A 14,435-nucleotide genomic window follows, 5' to 3' on the forward strand; every position below is an offset into this window, starting at 1 on the left:
GTGATGGCGCTGGCCGGTGTGAGATGCTGGACACTATCGTCCTAGACATGTAGAATACACACGAGCATAAAATAAGCATACAAGCTTGGTTTACTTAGATTTGTCCATCGAAATGTAATCTCTAGATTGCAGGGCCCATCCCTAAGCAAATTGAAGAACGTCAGTCAGAAAGTTGGCAGGATACATCTTTCAAGCTAGCTTGAGAGGGTAGCATAATATCATCGGCTTCTCAAAAAACGTGCATAATTTCAGAGTGAATCATGGATCCAAGTTCGCAGATTATCTTCTGTTGTTGTTCTTTTCAATCTTCTTCTTTGATTAAAGAAATAAGTAAAAAAATCCAGTTCGTTGCATTCAAGGCTACGAATCAATCAATATAACACGACAATTAACATCCAGTCCTAGCACAAAATTCCACGAAAGACTCATGAATGCCCAAACTGCTGACGAAAAATATTATCCACACTTTTTATGAAAACAACCAAAACTTGTCACCTCTCCGAACCATCTTCTCATTTCGCCGCGTCTTTTATTACCCTTTGAACGACCACCTCCAGCTCCCGGGCAAGTTCCTCCAGCCTTTCTAGACTAAAGTTGACCGTGTTGGCGCTGTACCATAGGTTCCATGTCTCGGTCTCTGGGTCCGGCCGCGCGATGAGCCACACCTCCTCCGAGTGATCCCACACCTTGTCCGGTCCGAACCAGCCGAGCTCCTGACAGCACTCGCCATCGCCCATAAGATCCACCGTGAACGGCTCCGGGTTCTGGAATTGTAGAATGTACGTCGACCGACGTTCATCGGGCTGCCACGACGCTGCGGGAGTGCAGGCCTCGAACAGCGGCGTGACCGTGCTCGTCTCGAAACCGAGCACGTCGAGCTGCGCCTGCCGCGTTGCCTCGAGCGTGCCTTCAAATGTCTTTTGAGCATCGAGTCGCACACGCAGAGGCACCATGTTAACGGTTGGGCCAACGACGTTGGCCAGCGCGGGCGGAAGTGTGGAACGGCCCGACACTGTCATGGTCGTCACCACGTCATCAGTATCGCGCAGCTGAGCGAGCGCCTGCACACACGCCGCGACGTAAAGATTCGCCGCTGTGAAACCATCGAATGCGGGCGGCGCCTGGATGGCGCGCTTGATAGACACAATCTCAGCGGGCTGCCCCGTAGGGGTCAGCGCGAGAGGCTTCGAACCACAAAGCACCTCGCGCCAGTGAGCTAGCATCCTATCCTCCGCCTCGCATATGCACTCAATGAAGCCCGAGAAGCGCGCCATGGGTGCCAGAGCCTTGCCCTGAAGGCTGGCCGCGAAGCAGTCGAGGATGGGTGTCAAGCTGGTGCGGTCGAAATGGGCATGGGAAAGCCGGAGGCCCCAGCGCGTGGACTGACCCACACCGTGAAGAACGTAGAACCGCGTGTAAAGAGATCCCGGAACCATGGCAGGCTGGAGGGCGGCGTGGAAGACTTCCGTGGCGAAGCCATCCATGTCTTGGTGGTCACCAATCTGGTGTCGTTCCACCGGCGCCGCCGAATTTCGTGGGATCACCTGTAACATCCTCTCGCCAGGCGTCACGAACACGGCGGCTAGGATGCTGAGGTGGTCCCAGACCTTTTGGCAACACTCCTCTATCGTGTCGAGAGAGACGCGCTCGGGTACGTCTACGTGGACCATGAAGCACCCCTGTGCCGGATTGTACATGGCCGCGTCGGCGCACATGGCCTGGGTTGCCGTCGTTGGCATGACATCCTGGATATCTTCGAGCGGGAATTCGACGGCCGGCGCAATCGTCTCTCTAATGAAAGCACCGAGTTCTTGCCCTGCCAGGTCATCATCAGAGAGCAGGGTGAACGGCCGTGGCTCCGAGTACGCCGATTGTTTCTTCTGCACCATCTTGACCCGCTTCGCCATGTCGCTGAGGCGCGGACTCTGGAAGATGTCAGCCACAGTCAAGCGCATGTCGTGCTCGTGGGCTAGGGCTACTATGCGCATGGCCTGGATGGAGTCCCCGCCGATGATAAAGAAGTTGCTCTCCGCGCTGATCTTTGATATCTCAGTCTGGTTAAGCACCCGCGCCCAGAGTTCCCTGAGTTGCATCTCCTCGGGAGTGGACGGTTCCCTTGAGGTGATACCCGAGTGAGTCTCGTGTAGAGCGACCAGCTGATCCCGCGTCATCGCGGCTCCCATCTCGCGCAGGCGCTTGCGGTCTGTCTTGCCTGTCATCGTGAGCGGGATTTGCTTGAGTGGAATGTAAGCCGTAGGCACGAGGTGTGCGGGAAGCGCGCTGGCCAGCTCCTTGCTAGGCTCCCCAACCACCAGGGAGGCGAGGACATCATCCAAGGACGCCTCGCCGGGGGATGAGAGGGCAACGTAGGCCACGAGGATGGGCTCCTGGCCTTCCGGCTTGATGACCTCGGCAACCAAGGTGACGGTTTCGTACCGGCTGGCCATGACGCGGTGGAGGTGGTGCTCAATGTCTTCCAGCTCGACTCTCTGGCCACGGATCTTGACCTGTGTGTCTTTGCGCCCGACAAATACTAGAGGTCCGTCATCGAGTTGTCGCACAAGATCGCCAGTTCTGTAAAGACGTCCCTGACGGCCCGGAACACCGCCCCCTCCCCTTACAAGCCACGATGGGTCATGGACGAAAGCAGCTGCCGTCTTTTCCTTTTCATTCAGGTACCCGGCGCCGACGATGGGGCCCTCAAGCCAGAGCTCTCCCGTGATTCCTGGTGGCATCAATCGGCCGGTGTCCGGGTCTACAACCCAGGTGAGGGAGCCTAGTCCGCTGCCTATGCCGACATTTGGTTGGTCACCGGTCTCCCCTCGCAGAGCCGTCGAGATGGGGGTGCACTCGGCGGGGCCATAAGCTTGCTTGATGACCCCAGGTGTCCAGATCTCGACATCTTCCTTGCGGATCGGCTCGCCCAAGGAAATGAGGTTGTTAACGGCCGGAAGTGACGCCGGGTTCAGGAGACGGTGGGTCGTGGCGTTCAGGTTGAGCATGTTGGCTCCCATGTGGTTGATCGAGGCAGACAGATCGTTCCGTCGATCCTCGTCCAGAGGAATGCAGACGCACCCACCGGCTTCGAGTGTATGAAGCATGTTGAACCAAGCGCCATCGAAAGAGTAGGACGCAAAGTCGTACACGCGAGAGGTGGTCTGGTAGCCGAAGAATTCGCACTGATAGTGCAGCGCACTCGCGTAGTTGGAGTGAGTAACTTGGGCCCCCTTGGGCAGTCCAGTGCTGCCGGAAGTAAAGACGAGGTACAGCAAGCTAGAAGTTGGCACTACGGGAAGAGGCACTTCAACGTCAGTAGCCTCGAGCTCGTCCAGAGCCTGTCGATCCAAGACTATCACCTTCAGTCCGTTGGACGTGCAGAGCCTCGATGGCTCGTCCCTGCGCAGAGCCGAGGCAATCATGACGCTAGGTACGACCTGCTGCACAATTGTCTTCAACCGCTGCTCTGGTTGTCCCCCGTCCAGCAGGACAGAACATCCTCCGGCCTTCATGACGCCCATGACAGCCACGGGAGTCCACATGGACTTCTCGAAGCAGAGGGGCACAATCATGTTTGGGCCGACTCCGAGTTTGATAAGACGGCGAGCTAACGTTGATGATAGGGCATCTAATTGTGCGTACGTAAGGTCGCCGTCCCAAGCATGGATAGCTTCTGCCTCGGGCTGTTGATGGACGCGGTCGATTATCATGTCGTGGACACAGCGGTCCATGGTTGGGGGGACTTGAGCGTTCCAGCGCCACATGTCTTTCATATCTTGAGGAGAAGCTACCTCAAGATCAGAAACTTTCAGGGCAAGATTCTCTGCGTCGCTCAACTGCTTCAAGATGTGCTCAAACTGTCCCAGAATCCTGGAGACCCGCTCTTCCTTGATCACAGACGAGTCGAAGACGGCATAGATATGCACGCCATCGACCTCAAGGTAGCAGTACAGCGTGAGGGCATACGACTTGGTCTCGTGTACAAAGCCAGAGACGTGAGACATGAGCCGGTTCTGCCTTAGCGACAGATTTTGGCCAAGAGGTTGGATCAAGAGGAGCGTCTGTGCTTGGCAAGCATCCCGAGCAGCGCCGGAAACTCGTTTGATGTTCTGAATACCGAACTGCTCAAACGGAAGCATGTCCACCATCTGCTTCTGTATCGCGTGCAGCATATCCTCAACATTCTCATCATTGTGTAGCATCACTCGTACGGGGACCGGGGCGATGGTAGGCGCCGTCATGCGCTCTACGCCAGCGACATTGGCCTGCCGGCCCGTCAAGGTCGCACCAAAGACGATGTCCTTGGATCCGGAGATCTGAGATTGTAGAATCGCCCAGGCGGTGCGAACAGCCGTTGCGGGTGTGGTGCTGCTGCGAAGCCAGGCGAGGCTCATGAGACGGTCCACGACGGTATCGGCAAGGGGCACCTTCGAGGGGTCGGGTAGCGCAGGGAAGGAAACCGCGCCGTCGCCGCCATCGAATTGGGCTTGCCAGAAATTCTCTGCGGTTGTATTGTCCTGCTGGAGTACGTGTTTGACGAAACTCTGGAAGGGGGCAAAGACTGGTGACTGGCCGTCGTTGTACACCTGTTCGATCGCGTCCAAGATGAGTGGCGCAGACCAACCGTCATAGAGCGCGTGATGGATTGTCCACACGAAGTATGTCGCTCCCTGACGAGCGCTTTCACCCAGAGCAAAGAAGGACAGCCCTGACCCGAGAGCCTGGCTGGGTTTGTGGCTCTCAAGAGAAGAGATAGAATCCATGTCCAGATCGGGACCCCATTGGAAGCATTCGTTGACAACAACCTGAACCAGCCCATCGTCGGGGAGACTCACCACTCGGGTGCGCAAAGTCGGTGTCTTGGCTACTACTTCTTCGCACGCTCTCTTGAAGCGAGCTAGATCAGTCGAAGCGGGAAGGCGGTACACGCTGCGTGCAACGTAATCTCCCTCACGCTGAGCAGTCATGGCTAGCAGGCCCTCTTGCAGAGGTGTACACGGGAAGATATCTTCGATCTGGTTCGGCTCGACCTCAGCAAGCTTTGCAGCATACTCTAGCGCTGTACGGCAATCCGTCTCTGGCTTAAGCAGCGACAGTGGAGGGATGGTATCGCCTTCTGGCGCAATCTCCAAACGAGGCTTTAGCGAACGAGCTTGATCTCTCAATTTGGGACTTTGAAAAATCTGCTGAGCCGTCAAATCAAGACCTCGAGTGCGGGCGAGGCTGACGAGGCGAATGGCTTCAAGTGAACTGCCGCCAATGTAGAAGAAACTGTCGTCGAGACCTAGTTGACCAGGCTTACGGTCCAGGAGGATGGCCCAAAGCTCTTGTAGTTTGAGTTCCATCTCCGTCAGGGGCTCTTGGCCGGTAGACGGAAGTGAAGGGGAAGGGCCCAGAAGAGTCAACACGCCCAGAGGGAGGTCTGCGGCCAACTCTTGCAGGCGCCGTATGTCAGTCTTCCAAGATGCGTTTCTCGGCATTTGCGACACCGGGACGAACTGCGTCGGGACCATGTAAGAGGGGAGAGCCTTCGACAGTAGTTTATGTGCAGCCTTGACGCTGGCTTGCCATTCATCCGTTCCCAAGAGATCCAATGCGACAATGTTGTCTTCCTGGGTCTGAACAAGGCCGCCACCGTCTCGTAATTGCACGAATGCTGCCAGACTCTTGGTAGCGCCCAGAACATGGGGTGCGATAACAACCGGGAGGACTGTTGAGGCCTTGGGGAAAGCCTCCTTGAGATAGTGCTGCACCTCGCTGAGTTCGAGACGTTGGCCGCGCAACTTGATCTGCGAGTCCTTGCGGCCGACGAAGCGCACCACGCCGTCGGAATCATACTGAACCAAGTCACCAGTCTTGTAAAATCGCCGAGGCTCGCCCTGGCTATTGTTCTTGTCGCTGCACCAGTCGGGGGCACCGACAAAGAACTGCTCCGTCATCTCAGACTTGGCCAGATATCCCCGGCCAACATTCGGACCTTCGATCAGGAGTTCACCCACGGAGCCAATAGGCAAAATGACGTGGCGGCTATTGGGGTCCACGATCCACAATCGTGTGCCGAATCCTCTGCCGATGACACCAGCATCGGTCCCCTTCACGTAAACATGACTAGCCGAGGTCACGGCGCACTCCGCAGGACCATAACTGATGATTGTCTCAGCATGATTCGCCCAGCGGGTCAAAAGGTCCTTGGAGGCAACCTCACCACCTAGTATAATGGTCTTGAGGCTAGGCATGTCGGTCGGGGTGAGCAGACTGGCTAGGGACGGGGTGATCTTGGCCGACTCGACCTGGAACCGCGCCACGAAGCCTGCAAGGTCGTTCATCCGCTCGTCCTCTGAAGGGACGCAGATGGTGCCGCCGTGGAACAGGGTGCAGAAGATGTCCGAGTTGGCCATGTCAAACGTGTAGGCAGCAAATTGCAGCACGCGAAGACCACGCCGAATCTTGAAGGCCCGGCCGTGCTGATGGGCGGTGGCACACATGTGCCTATGCTCTAAAACGATGCCTTTAGGGGTACCTGTGCTACCCGAAGTAAAGACGACGATGCAAGCATTTCTCGGGCTGGCTTTCTTGATATCAAGAGAAGGAAGCGAGTGGTAATCTGTGTCTTTGGGCAATGCGAGGAGGTGGTCCTGCGAGATGGGCACCACGTTTTGCACCAATCCCTCGAAACGGTCAACCAAATCAGGAGATACCACAGCGAATGTTGCTTGGGTCTGTTGCACAATCTCCTGGATCCTGGTATCAGGATATTCCGGGTCGAGTGCAGTGTAAGCACCTCCGGCTCGAAGAATTGAGAGCATGGCAACGATGGCGAAGGCCGACTTGGGAAAGCAAACTGGCACAATGACTTCTGGCCCTACGCCACACTCTTGAGAGAGGTGCTCGGCGAGGCGCGCAGTCGTAGCCTCCAACTCCCCATAGGTGTAAGCCTGATGAGTACTTAGGATGGCTGGGGTGTTGGGTTGTGAGGTAGCTTGCTTCTCGAAATGCCAATGGAGGCACTCGTCATGAGAAGAGTGCTCTGCGCCATTCCATGCAAGGATTGTGTCGAAATCCTCAACGCTACATGCCGCATTCGCTGTCATCTCGATGGCTTTCGTGGATAAACTTGGCGTGTCTTGAAGTTCTTGGCTATGCGACAACGCCCAAGGGCGTGTCAAGACAGGTTCCGTTTCTACGCCCATGATTATGGTTGATAGCAGCTGAACTGCGAAGTATTGGTAGCAAAGAGCGAATGAAGGAGTTGGAGGCTAAAGGACAGATCCAGTTGATGGTGCACGTTGCTGAGAAGAGAAGATAGTTTGTGATGAAGCCAAGTCCTTTCTGGATGGCAGTCTGTGTCTACTATGTATCCAAAGTTTCCCGTCGTCGTCGTCGTCGTCGTGCTGGGGAGTACCGTATCTGGGGGCCAGGATTCCTTCAACACTGCCCATCGCAACTCAATGTCTATCATGCAGCTTGATTGACCCCTCCCGCATGTCAGCATCATCTCAATATTCGCCTGGCGAAGCGACATCTCTCCAGGGCATCGAGCTTCCGAGGTTTGCCTAGATGTCGAGACAGATCCGGCTACAGAAACATGATCAACACGGGGGGTGACAGTTCTCGCAAGACTCACGGCTGGCGTGGTTCGAGCACCCGCACTGTATACATTCGGGGAAAAAGATGCCGGTCTGAAGGAAGCTGACGCTGGATTGCACAATCAGTCTAGAATCTCTAACCTTGCCACCTGCAACAGAGATTTCGTTCCATAGAATAGATAAGAGACCTGTCAATATGAGGTTCTAGATCTCCGAAGGCAGGGGTTCCATGCAGCTTACGATCACACACCCACTGGGATGCAACTAGGCATGCAGGGTCCTACAGCCCTGAACCCCTGACCCTGATCCCTGATTCCTTCGCCATACGGGCGTGAAAATCGGACGAATTTCTTGTCCCGCCGCGACAATTGAACCGCAAGATCAGGAAAGCATGGGTTTGCTGAGGCTTCAAAGTGACTGATATCTTGTGTTATCACGACATCTGAAGCAAGCAGCCATTTCGGGCGAACTTGAGATGTGGCCTGGAACACGTCTCACATGGGGTGTAAGATTCTGTCGTGAGATTGCGCAGCTCTGGCCGGGACCTCGAAGCAAAAGTTCCTCCGTGCATCAAGTGCAATCAGGCTACAGAGCTTCAGGTTCGTGATATGTGAAGTGGCGATGATAGTGAGCTCGTTTGTCAATGCCTTTGATTGGCAAACCGCGATTGCATAGCAAGATCGCTCGTGTAATTTCACTCATCAATCTGGATGGCAAGCTCACCGCAAGGTGACTTTGTCCCGAATTAGAACATAATCATTTCCTTACTTCAATCTCCCAACCACCTTTGCCCTCTATGAGATCTCCGTCTCTGTAGATAATCTTTTTACACGTTTGAAGTCAAAGAAGCATCATGATAGAAGACGCGCTCCTTGCTGCTCTGCAGCAGTTTTTCTCGCCCGAGGGTCTTGGTGTTGTAATTGCACTGGCCTTGAGTGCAATCCTTGGAAGACTCACTATTTTCGCACGCAAGGACGAGAATGACATATCCAGTCTCCCTCTTGTCAACGGCAAGAAATGGTGGCAGTTGACGGCCAAGGAGCAGCGAAAAACGTTCTGCAACCATGCCAAGGAGATTCTTGATCATGCCCTTCTCAATGTAAGCTATCAATCCCCACTTACGAAAAACTAGGGTCGCACAGTATAACTTACAGATTTTGCTAGGTTGGCGACAAGTTCCGTGTGCAAACTGAGAATGGCGTTGAGCTTCTCCTCTCTGCCGAGTATGCCAGTGGAATGAAGGACGACGAGGCGCTTGACTTTGGCAAGCACGTGGAGGAGGTGAGCAACTGTGGCCAAGACTGATGCTGTGACAAAAAGCTTATTTTGATGTAGGACATGCACACCAGTCTGGATGGTTTTGCTCCTTTTCGCCAAGGACAAACCCGTGACAGAATCTTTCATGATGCTGTCAAGATCAACCTCATCCAGGATATTGCCAGACTCAATACTCCCCTCTCCGAGGAGGCAAGCCATGCGCTGCAAAAGCACTTTACGAATAAAGCAGGTTAGTCGACTTGATGTGTGATGCAATCAGGATGAGAAAATGCTGATGTTCAACGACAGAATGGCACGAGATCCCGCTCAAGATTCTCGCTTTCAAGATCGTCTCCCAACTGTCTTCCCGAGTCTACCTCGGCGAAGAGCTCTGTCGCAATGATGACTGGCTTCAGGTCACGGTCGACTACACCAGGGACTCAATGCAGGCCGCGCAAGACCTACGCTTATGGCCCAGGTTCCTGCGTCCGCTTGCCTACTGGTATCTGCCCCGGTGCCGAGCCATCAGACAAGAGCTACAGACGTCTTTCAACATTGTCGATCCGGTCCTCCAAAATCGCCGCCGCGAGAAAGAGAAGCGGGTGAAACAGGGTCTCGAACCCGTTCGCCACCTCGATGCGATGCAGTGGATGGAGGACGCGGCCAACGGCCGTCCCTATGACGCCACCGTTGCCCAGATTATGATGGCCATCGCCGCCAACTTTTCGGGGTCAGACTCGTTGAGCACGCTTATGATTTATCTCTGCCAGGACCCCCAGCTGGTCGAGGACATGCGCAAGGAGGTCATTACCGTCTTGTCCGAGAACAAGTGGAGCAAGTCTACCCTTTACAAGCTGCGTCTTATGGACAGTGTGCTTAAAGAGAGTCAGCGCATGAAGCCCGCAGCCATTGGTAAGAGAACATATCTATGGGCATTTCTCCAATTTCAAAAATTGAGCCACTAACATAGTCCCCCACAGCTGTCATGCGTCGTATCGCGCTAAAGGACACAAAGTTACATGACGGTACCAAGATCCCCAAAGGCACTAAGCTCATGGTATCCACCTCGAAGTCTTGGGATGCAGACAAGTACCCCAACCCAGAGAAGTTTGACGGCTACCGCTTCCTGCGCATGCGTGAGGAGCAAGGGCTCGAGACGGCACAATTCGTGTCGACGACACCCGATGCCCTGGGCTTCGGCATGGGCAAGCATGCGTGCCCGGGCCGTTTCTTCGCCGCCAACGAGCTCAAGATTGCCCTCAGCCACATCCTTCTGAAGTACGACTTCAAGCTGGCTCCGGGCGCTCCCACGGATCCTACGTTCCAGGCTTTGTACTGGTCGGCTAACGACAATGCACGAATTGTGATTCGCCGCCGCAAGGAGGAGATTGAGCTGTAGATGATTTGCATGCTGCACTCGGTGCGACAGGCTCTACGTTTGCATGTAGTTCAAATCCCACCATATTGTAGTCATGATGTAACAGGTTCAAGCAAATGAGCTGTGAGTCGGGTGGTGATTCACGCCAAATAATAGCCTTACTAGACAGGATAATAGGATGACCTCAGAAATTCAGAATGAATCCATGTTGTTTAAGAACAATCATGCACACTCTGACCCAATGTTGTACGCTACTTCATCGCATTTGGCGAAGATGAACTTGAGGACAGCGATCAGCTTTCACAAAATCTTCACAGTTCGTTACTCTATGTCTATGTCCAAATTCGCTGGATTTATTGGTGTTGTCTTTCATTTCTACGAGTATTCTTCATTTTGATATGTAGAGAACGAGCTACGATGTCTAAGGGTACCATTTTACGTTTCAATCGCGAATGTTTGTGAGAATCTCTGACTAAGCCTTTCAATCCATCGGATAACGCGTTAGAAGCAAGGCATTCGCACATTCAGACGATGGTTTACTGGACGTTCGACGGGGAAAAATCAAAGAAATCGCGACAATTCAGTACGATACGAGATGCTGTGTTGTGGCACAGCCGTTAACATTGGCCGGGATTGCTCACAAACGGCCTGCGCTTATAGTACTTTTGGCAAGCACTGTTGCATTCCGTCGGCTAAAACAATACGCATCATGGCGGTCGCACTGATACGGCCAATCAGTGTTGTGGGAATGGCAATAAGCCCCATACTCCGGTCCAACTCGGTCTCCCAGATTAGGTCTCCCAAGGTCTAGAATCCTGTTTTCCGGTCCGGGTCTCTGTTCCCATTGCCCTCAAAGTACTTTGGTTGTGGGACGGACCCTGAAGCTTCGCACTTATTTCCTGAGTGTCTTCAACCCCAGACTCTTATCGGGCCCATACGGAAAGGACCCTGATGCTCAGGGTCCAGCCCCATCTGCGAACAGAGCCTCCGAGATACATGGGTGGAAACGTACGGTCCACGCCCCTACTTATCACTACTCAGTAACACACTGACAAGTAAGGCAACAGAGAATGACGCCCGTAAACGGCCTGCCGTTTTGGAATGTCCCTGAAGATCCACCTCACGTAGTATCCATAATCAGTAGCAGGGGGTAATCACACATATGCGCACACCCACCCCGCACACAATCCGTGCGGAGTAGGTACTTATGTGTTGCATATGCAAAAAACGGAGCACAAAAGCTTGACCAACGAGTTGCCCTTAATAGAAAGCCCTACCGCCCCTGTTGTCATATTATCCCCTTGTGAGATGTCAGCGCAAAGGCTGTAAACCAAGCCGTACTATTCCCAGCGATTACATGGCGCAATACAGTGCAATCAGATTCGGCTGGGTCAGAAGCGGCTTTGTGGCAATTTTATTGGCAGATTCCTGGGCTACATTGCATGAGTATCCATTTCACCTAGACTCCTCGGTATTAGACACCGATATGTTGCACACACAGAAAACAGTGCCTTGCGCCTACTAATTCAATGTTATGCACTAGCAGCGGGTTCGGAAACTCACGGCGCCTATACTAGTTGCCGCCTCGGCTAGATCGTTAGAGGATCTCTGCGGCTGATGCGGTGGACTTCCGCCGGCTGCGAGTCCACCTGTAAGTGTTCTTCGCTTTGATTACGGTGTGTACTGATAAAGTTGCATTGCATCAGAAGGATGACTTGAAGGAGCTGGTGCAGAAGTCCACGAGGAGTCTACAACATAAGTCCCCTGTATGCAGCGTAACTCTCCGGTGTCCTAGTATGGGGAAGGCCACAACACCAAGTGGCTTCCTGCATGTTCATATGCGGCAAATGAAAGAGAAAGTAGGCCCAGATTTCTCGTTAACTAGACACGTAGTATGAGCTCGAGTGCAAGCATGGATAGCATGATGCAGTTTACGAGTCTCGCCCCCAGGCCTCTTGGCCTAGGTCTTGCTTCTCAAGCCCATATCGTATCTCATGTTTTGTGCCGCAAACAGACCGCAACAGCGGTGATTGAGGGGCTTGCAGGCTTACGAAGTGACCTTTAGGCCGAAATAGACGTAGCCATGTGTATGAGATCCGAAACCCTTGCAGAATTAGCAGGATTTGCCCTCTTCTTCGCGCAGTTGTAACTTGATGTATCTGTACATACATCAACGTATCGCTCCATCTCGTCGGGCCCTTTTGTGATTTGACCGGGGTATTTTTTTCACGCGCGCTCGCAATGTCATCCAAATCCAGCTGATGATGTTGTCGTCTAGCCATCCATCTAAGACGTACAGATGTCAAACTTGACCAAATACGACAAAGTCTGACCCCCTTGTAGCTAAAGACATGGCCTAGAACCCGTGAGGGGGCAGAACAATCAGCTTCAACACGGCGAAATCCTTATGGACCTTTCCTGTTTGCGTACTTCAGCTTTATGCGAAGGAAAACATTGTTATGCAGGTGTAAGAAAGATATTGGCGCTGCATGATACGTGTTGGGCATTTTCTTCACGGGGCCAGGCAACACCAGACGTGCGAGATTGTGAAGAGTAACAGCAGCATCTCATCTGACTGCAAGCCAAATAGGCAACTTCTCGATGCCATATTTGCCCTTTAAGTCTTCTCATTTCCTCATGTTCCAAGTTGTCTTGAAGCTTTAGTCTCTCTTCATCCATTCCCCCTCATTGAATCATTTCCCATTTTGTCAAAAACGGAGGCAGCAGCAAACATGATGGACACCGCAAGCTTTCCCACAGACTGTTATCTTGATGCTGTCGTGAGCTTTCTGAGCATTATCAACTATAACGACACCAATTACACACACCAGGAGAGGGTCCGTAACCTACACTATGCTTACGCTAAGGCGGCGAAGCACTTTGCCCAGCCGACGCAGCAGCGTCTAATCAAAGCCAGCCCAAGACGTCTCCAGGCATCTCTTCAGACAATTGTGGCTATGGTAGTCTATGCCTGGGTGCGCGTCGATCCCGAGGTTATGGCAGATTTGAGCATCCACTACACTTATATGCTAGTGCTTGATGACAGCCAAGATGACCCCGACGCAACTATGCAGTCATTCTACCAGGATCTCCTTGCCGGGAAGCCTCAACGGCACCCTTGGTGGCAGATGGTGAACGCGCAGTTCCCAACTGTGCTTAGCCATTACGGTCCATACTGTGGTTTAAACCTGGTCCGGAGCACGACCGACTGTAAGGAGCCTTGGAATGCCCACAATTCTCATGTTCCTGTGCAGGAAGCTAAACGGTCCACAGTTTTCCAGGGTTGCTGGATTGAGCAACATAACTTCCAGGGCTTTCCGGGCTCATACGACTTCCCCGGCTTTCTGCGTCGCATGAACGGCCTCGGCCACTGCGTCGGGGCATCCATCTTTCCCAAAGCCCAGTTTGACGAAAAGGTGCTCTTTACTGAGATTACGTCTGTCATCTCTCAAATGGAGAACTGGATGGTGTTTGTGAACGACCTACTATCATTCTACAAAGGTACGCTCATTACCTTATCTCATCTCCAGTGCAAGCTTGGCATTGATGCAGAGCCGATTATCGTCGGCGGGGTAGAAGCGTGAAGCTTAAACCATAAGCTTGTTTCTTCCCCGTGCGATCCGATTCGTTGCCTGCGTGCTCGCCAAGGCACAAGCGGTTTGCCAAGATCACTCGCTAAATGAGTTGTAACCCTCTAGAATTCGATGAGCCGCGTGACCAGACGTCACTCGTCAACAACTACGCCAAGTGTGACCGCATCACGCTGGCCGAGGCGCTGAACAAGCTGACGCGCGACACAATCCGCTGCTCGGAGCAGATCGTCGAGGTCTTTGCCGACAAGGACCCAAGCATCGCCGACACCCTCCAGACTTTCTGCCAGGGCTATGTCACCTGGCACCTGAGCGATCCTCGCTACCGTCTCCGTGAACTCGTCACTAGCGCTGCTGGCGGTGATACTGCCACGGCGAAGGAGTTCCGTCGGTACCAGGCTGCCGGTGACCTCGTTGGGGCTGTTGACCCCAAGGAGTGGGCTTACCCTCCTGTTGCTGACCTTGTTGAGGATCATAGCGTTGAGGAGGTAGTCCAAGTCGCGACACCACTAGTTCCGAAGACGTCTATCAATGCCAGCAACACTGTGGGTGCTGTATCAAAGTGGGCAAAGAAGTTTTGGCCGCAGGAGTATATCTAGTCATTCCCATGGGGATCATGGTTACCTG

The 14,435-nt window shown here is 53.5% G+C and overlaps 3 protein-coding genes across 3 annotated transcripts; 2 read left to right on the forward strand and 1 right to left on the reverse strand.

Annotated features, from left to right (window-relative positions):
• Nucleotides 1-512: 512 nt before the first annotated feature.
• On the reverse strand, nt 513-7,088 carry CABS01_07649 (tyrocidine synthetase 1; the record flags this gene model as incomplete). Its single annotated transcript, XM_060541011.1, has 1 exon — nt 513-7,088. The coding sequence occupies one exon, from the start codon at nt 7,086-7,088 to the stop codon at nt 513-515; it is 6,576 nt and encodes a 2,191-aa protein (XP_060403179.1).
• A 1,348-nt stretch (nt 7,089-8,436) lies between these two features.
• Nucleotides 8,437-10,239, forward strand: CABS01_07650 (p450 monooxygenase; the record flags this gene model as incomplete). Its single annotated transcript, XM_060541012.1, has 5 exons — nt 8,437-8,682; nt 8,748-8,864; nt 8,919-9,090; nt 9,150-9,752; nt 9,821-10,239. 5 exons carry the CDS (start codon nt 8,437-8,439, stop codon nt 10,237-10,239), a joined length of 1,557 nt encoding a protein of 518 aa, XP_060403180.1.
• Nucleotides 10,240-12,950: 2,711 nt separating this feature from the next.
• CABS01_07651 (trichodiene synthase) lies at nt 12,951-14,407 on the forward strand (the record flags this gene model as incomplete). Its single annotated transcript, XM_060541013.1, has 3 exons — nt 12,951-13,428; nt 13,492-13,719; nt 13,917-14,407. The coding sequence occupies 3 exons, from the start codon at nt 12,951-12,953 to the stop codon at nt 14,405-14,407; spliced, it is 1,197 nt and encodes a 398-aa protein (XP_060403181.1).
• Nucleotides 14,408-14,435: the final 28 nt, after the last annotated feature.

The sequence above is a fragment of the Colletotrichum abscissum genome (assembly GCF_030869225.1).
Source record: "Colletotrichum abscissum strain IMI 504890 chromosome Unknown Scaffold_16.1, whole genome shotgun sequence".
Classification (NCBI taxonomy): Eukaryota; Fungi; Ascomycota; class Sordariomycetes; order Glomerellales; family Glomerellaceae; genus Colletotrichum; species Colletotrichum abscissum.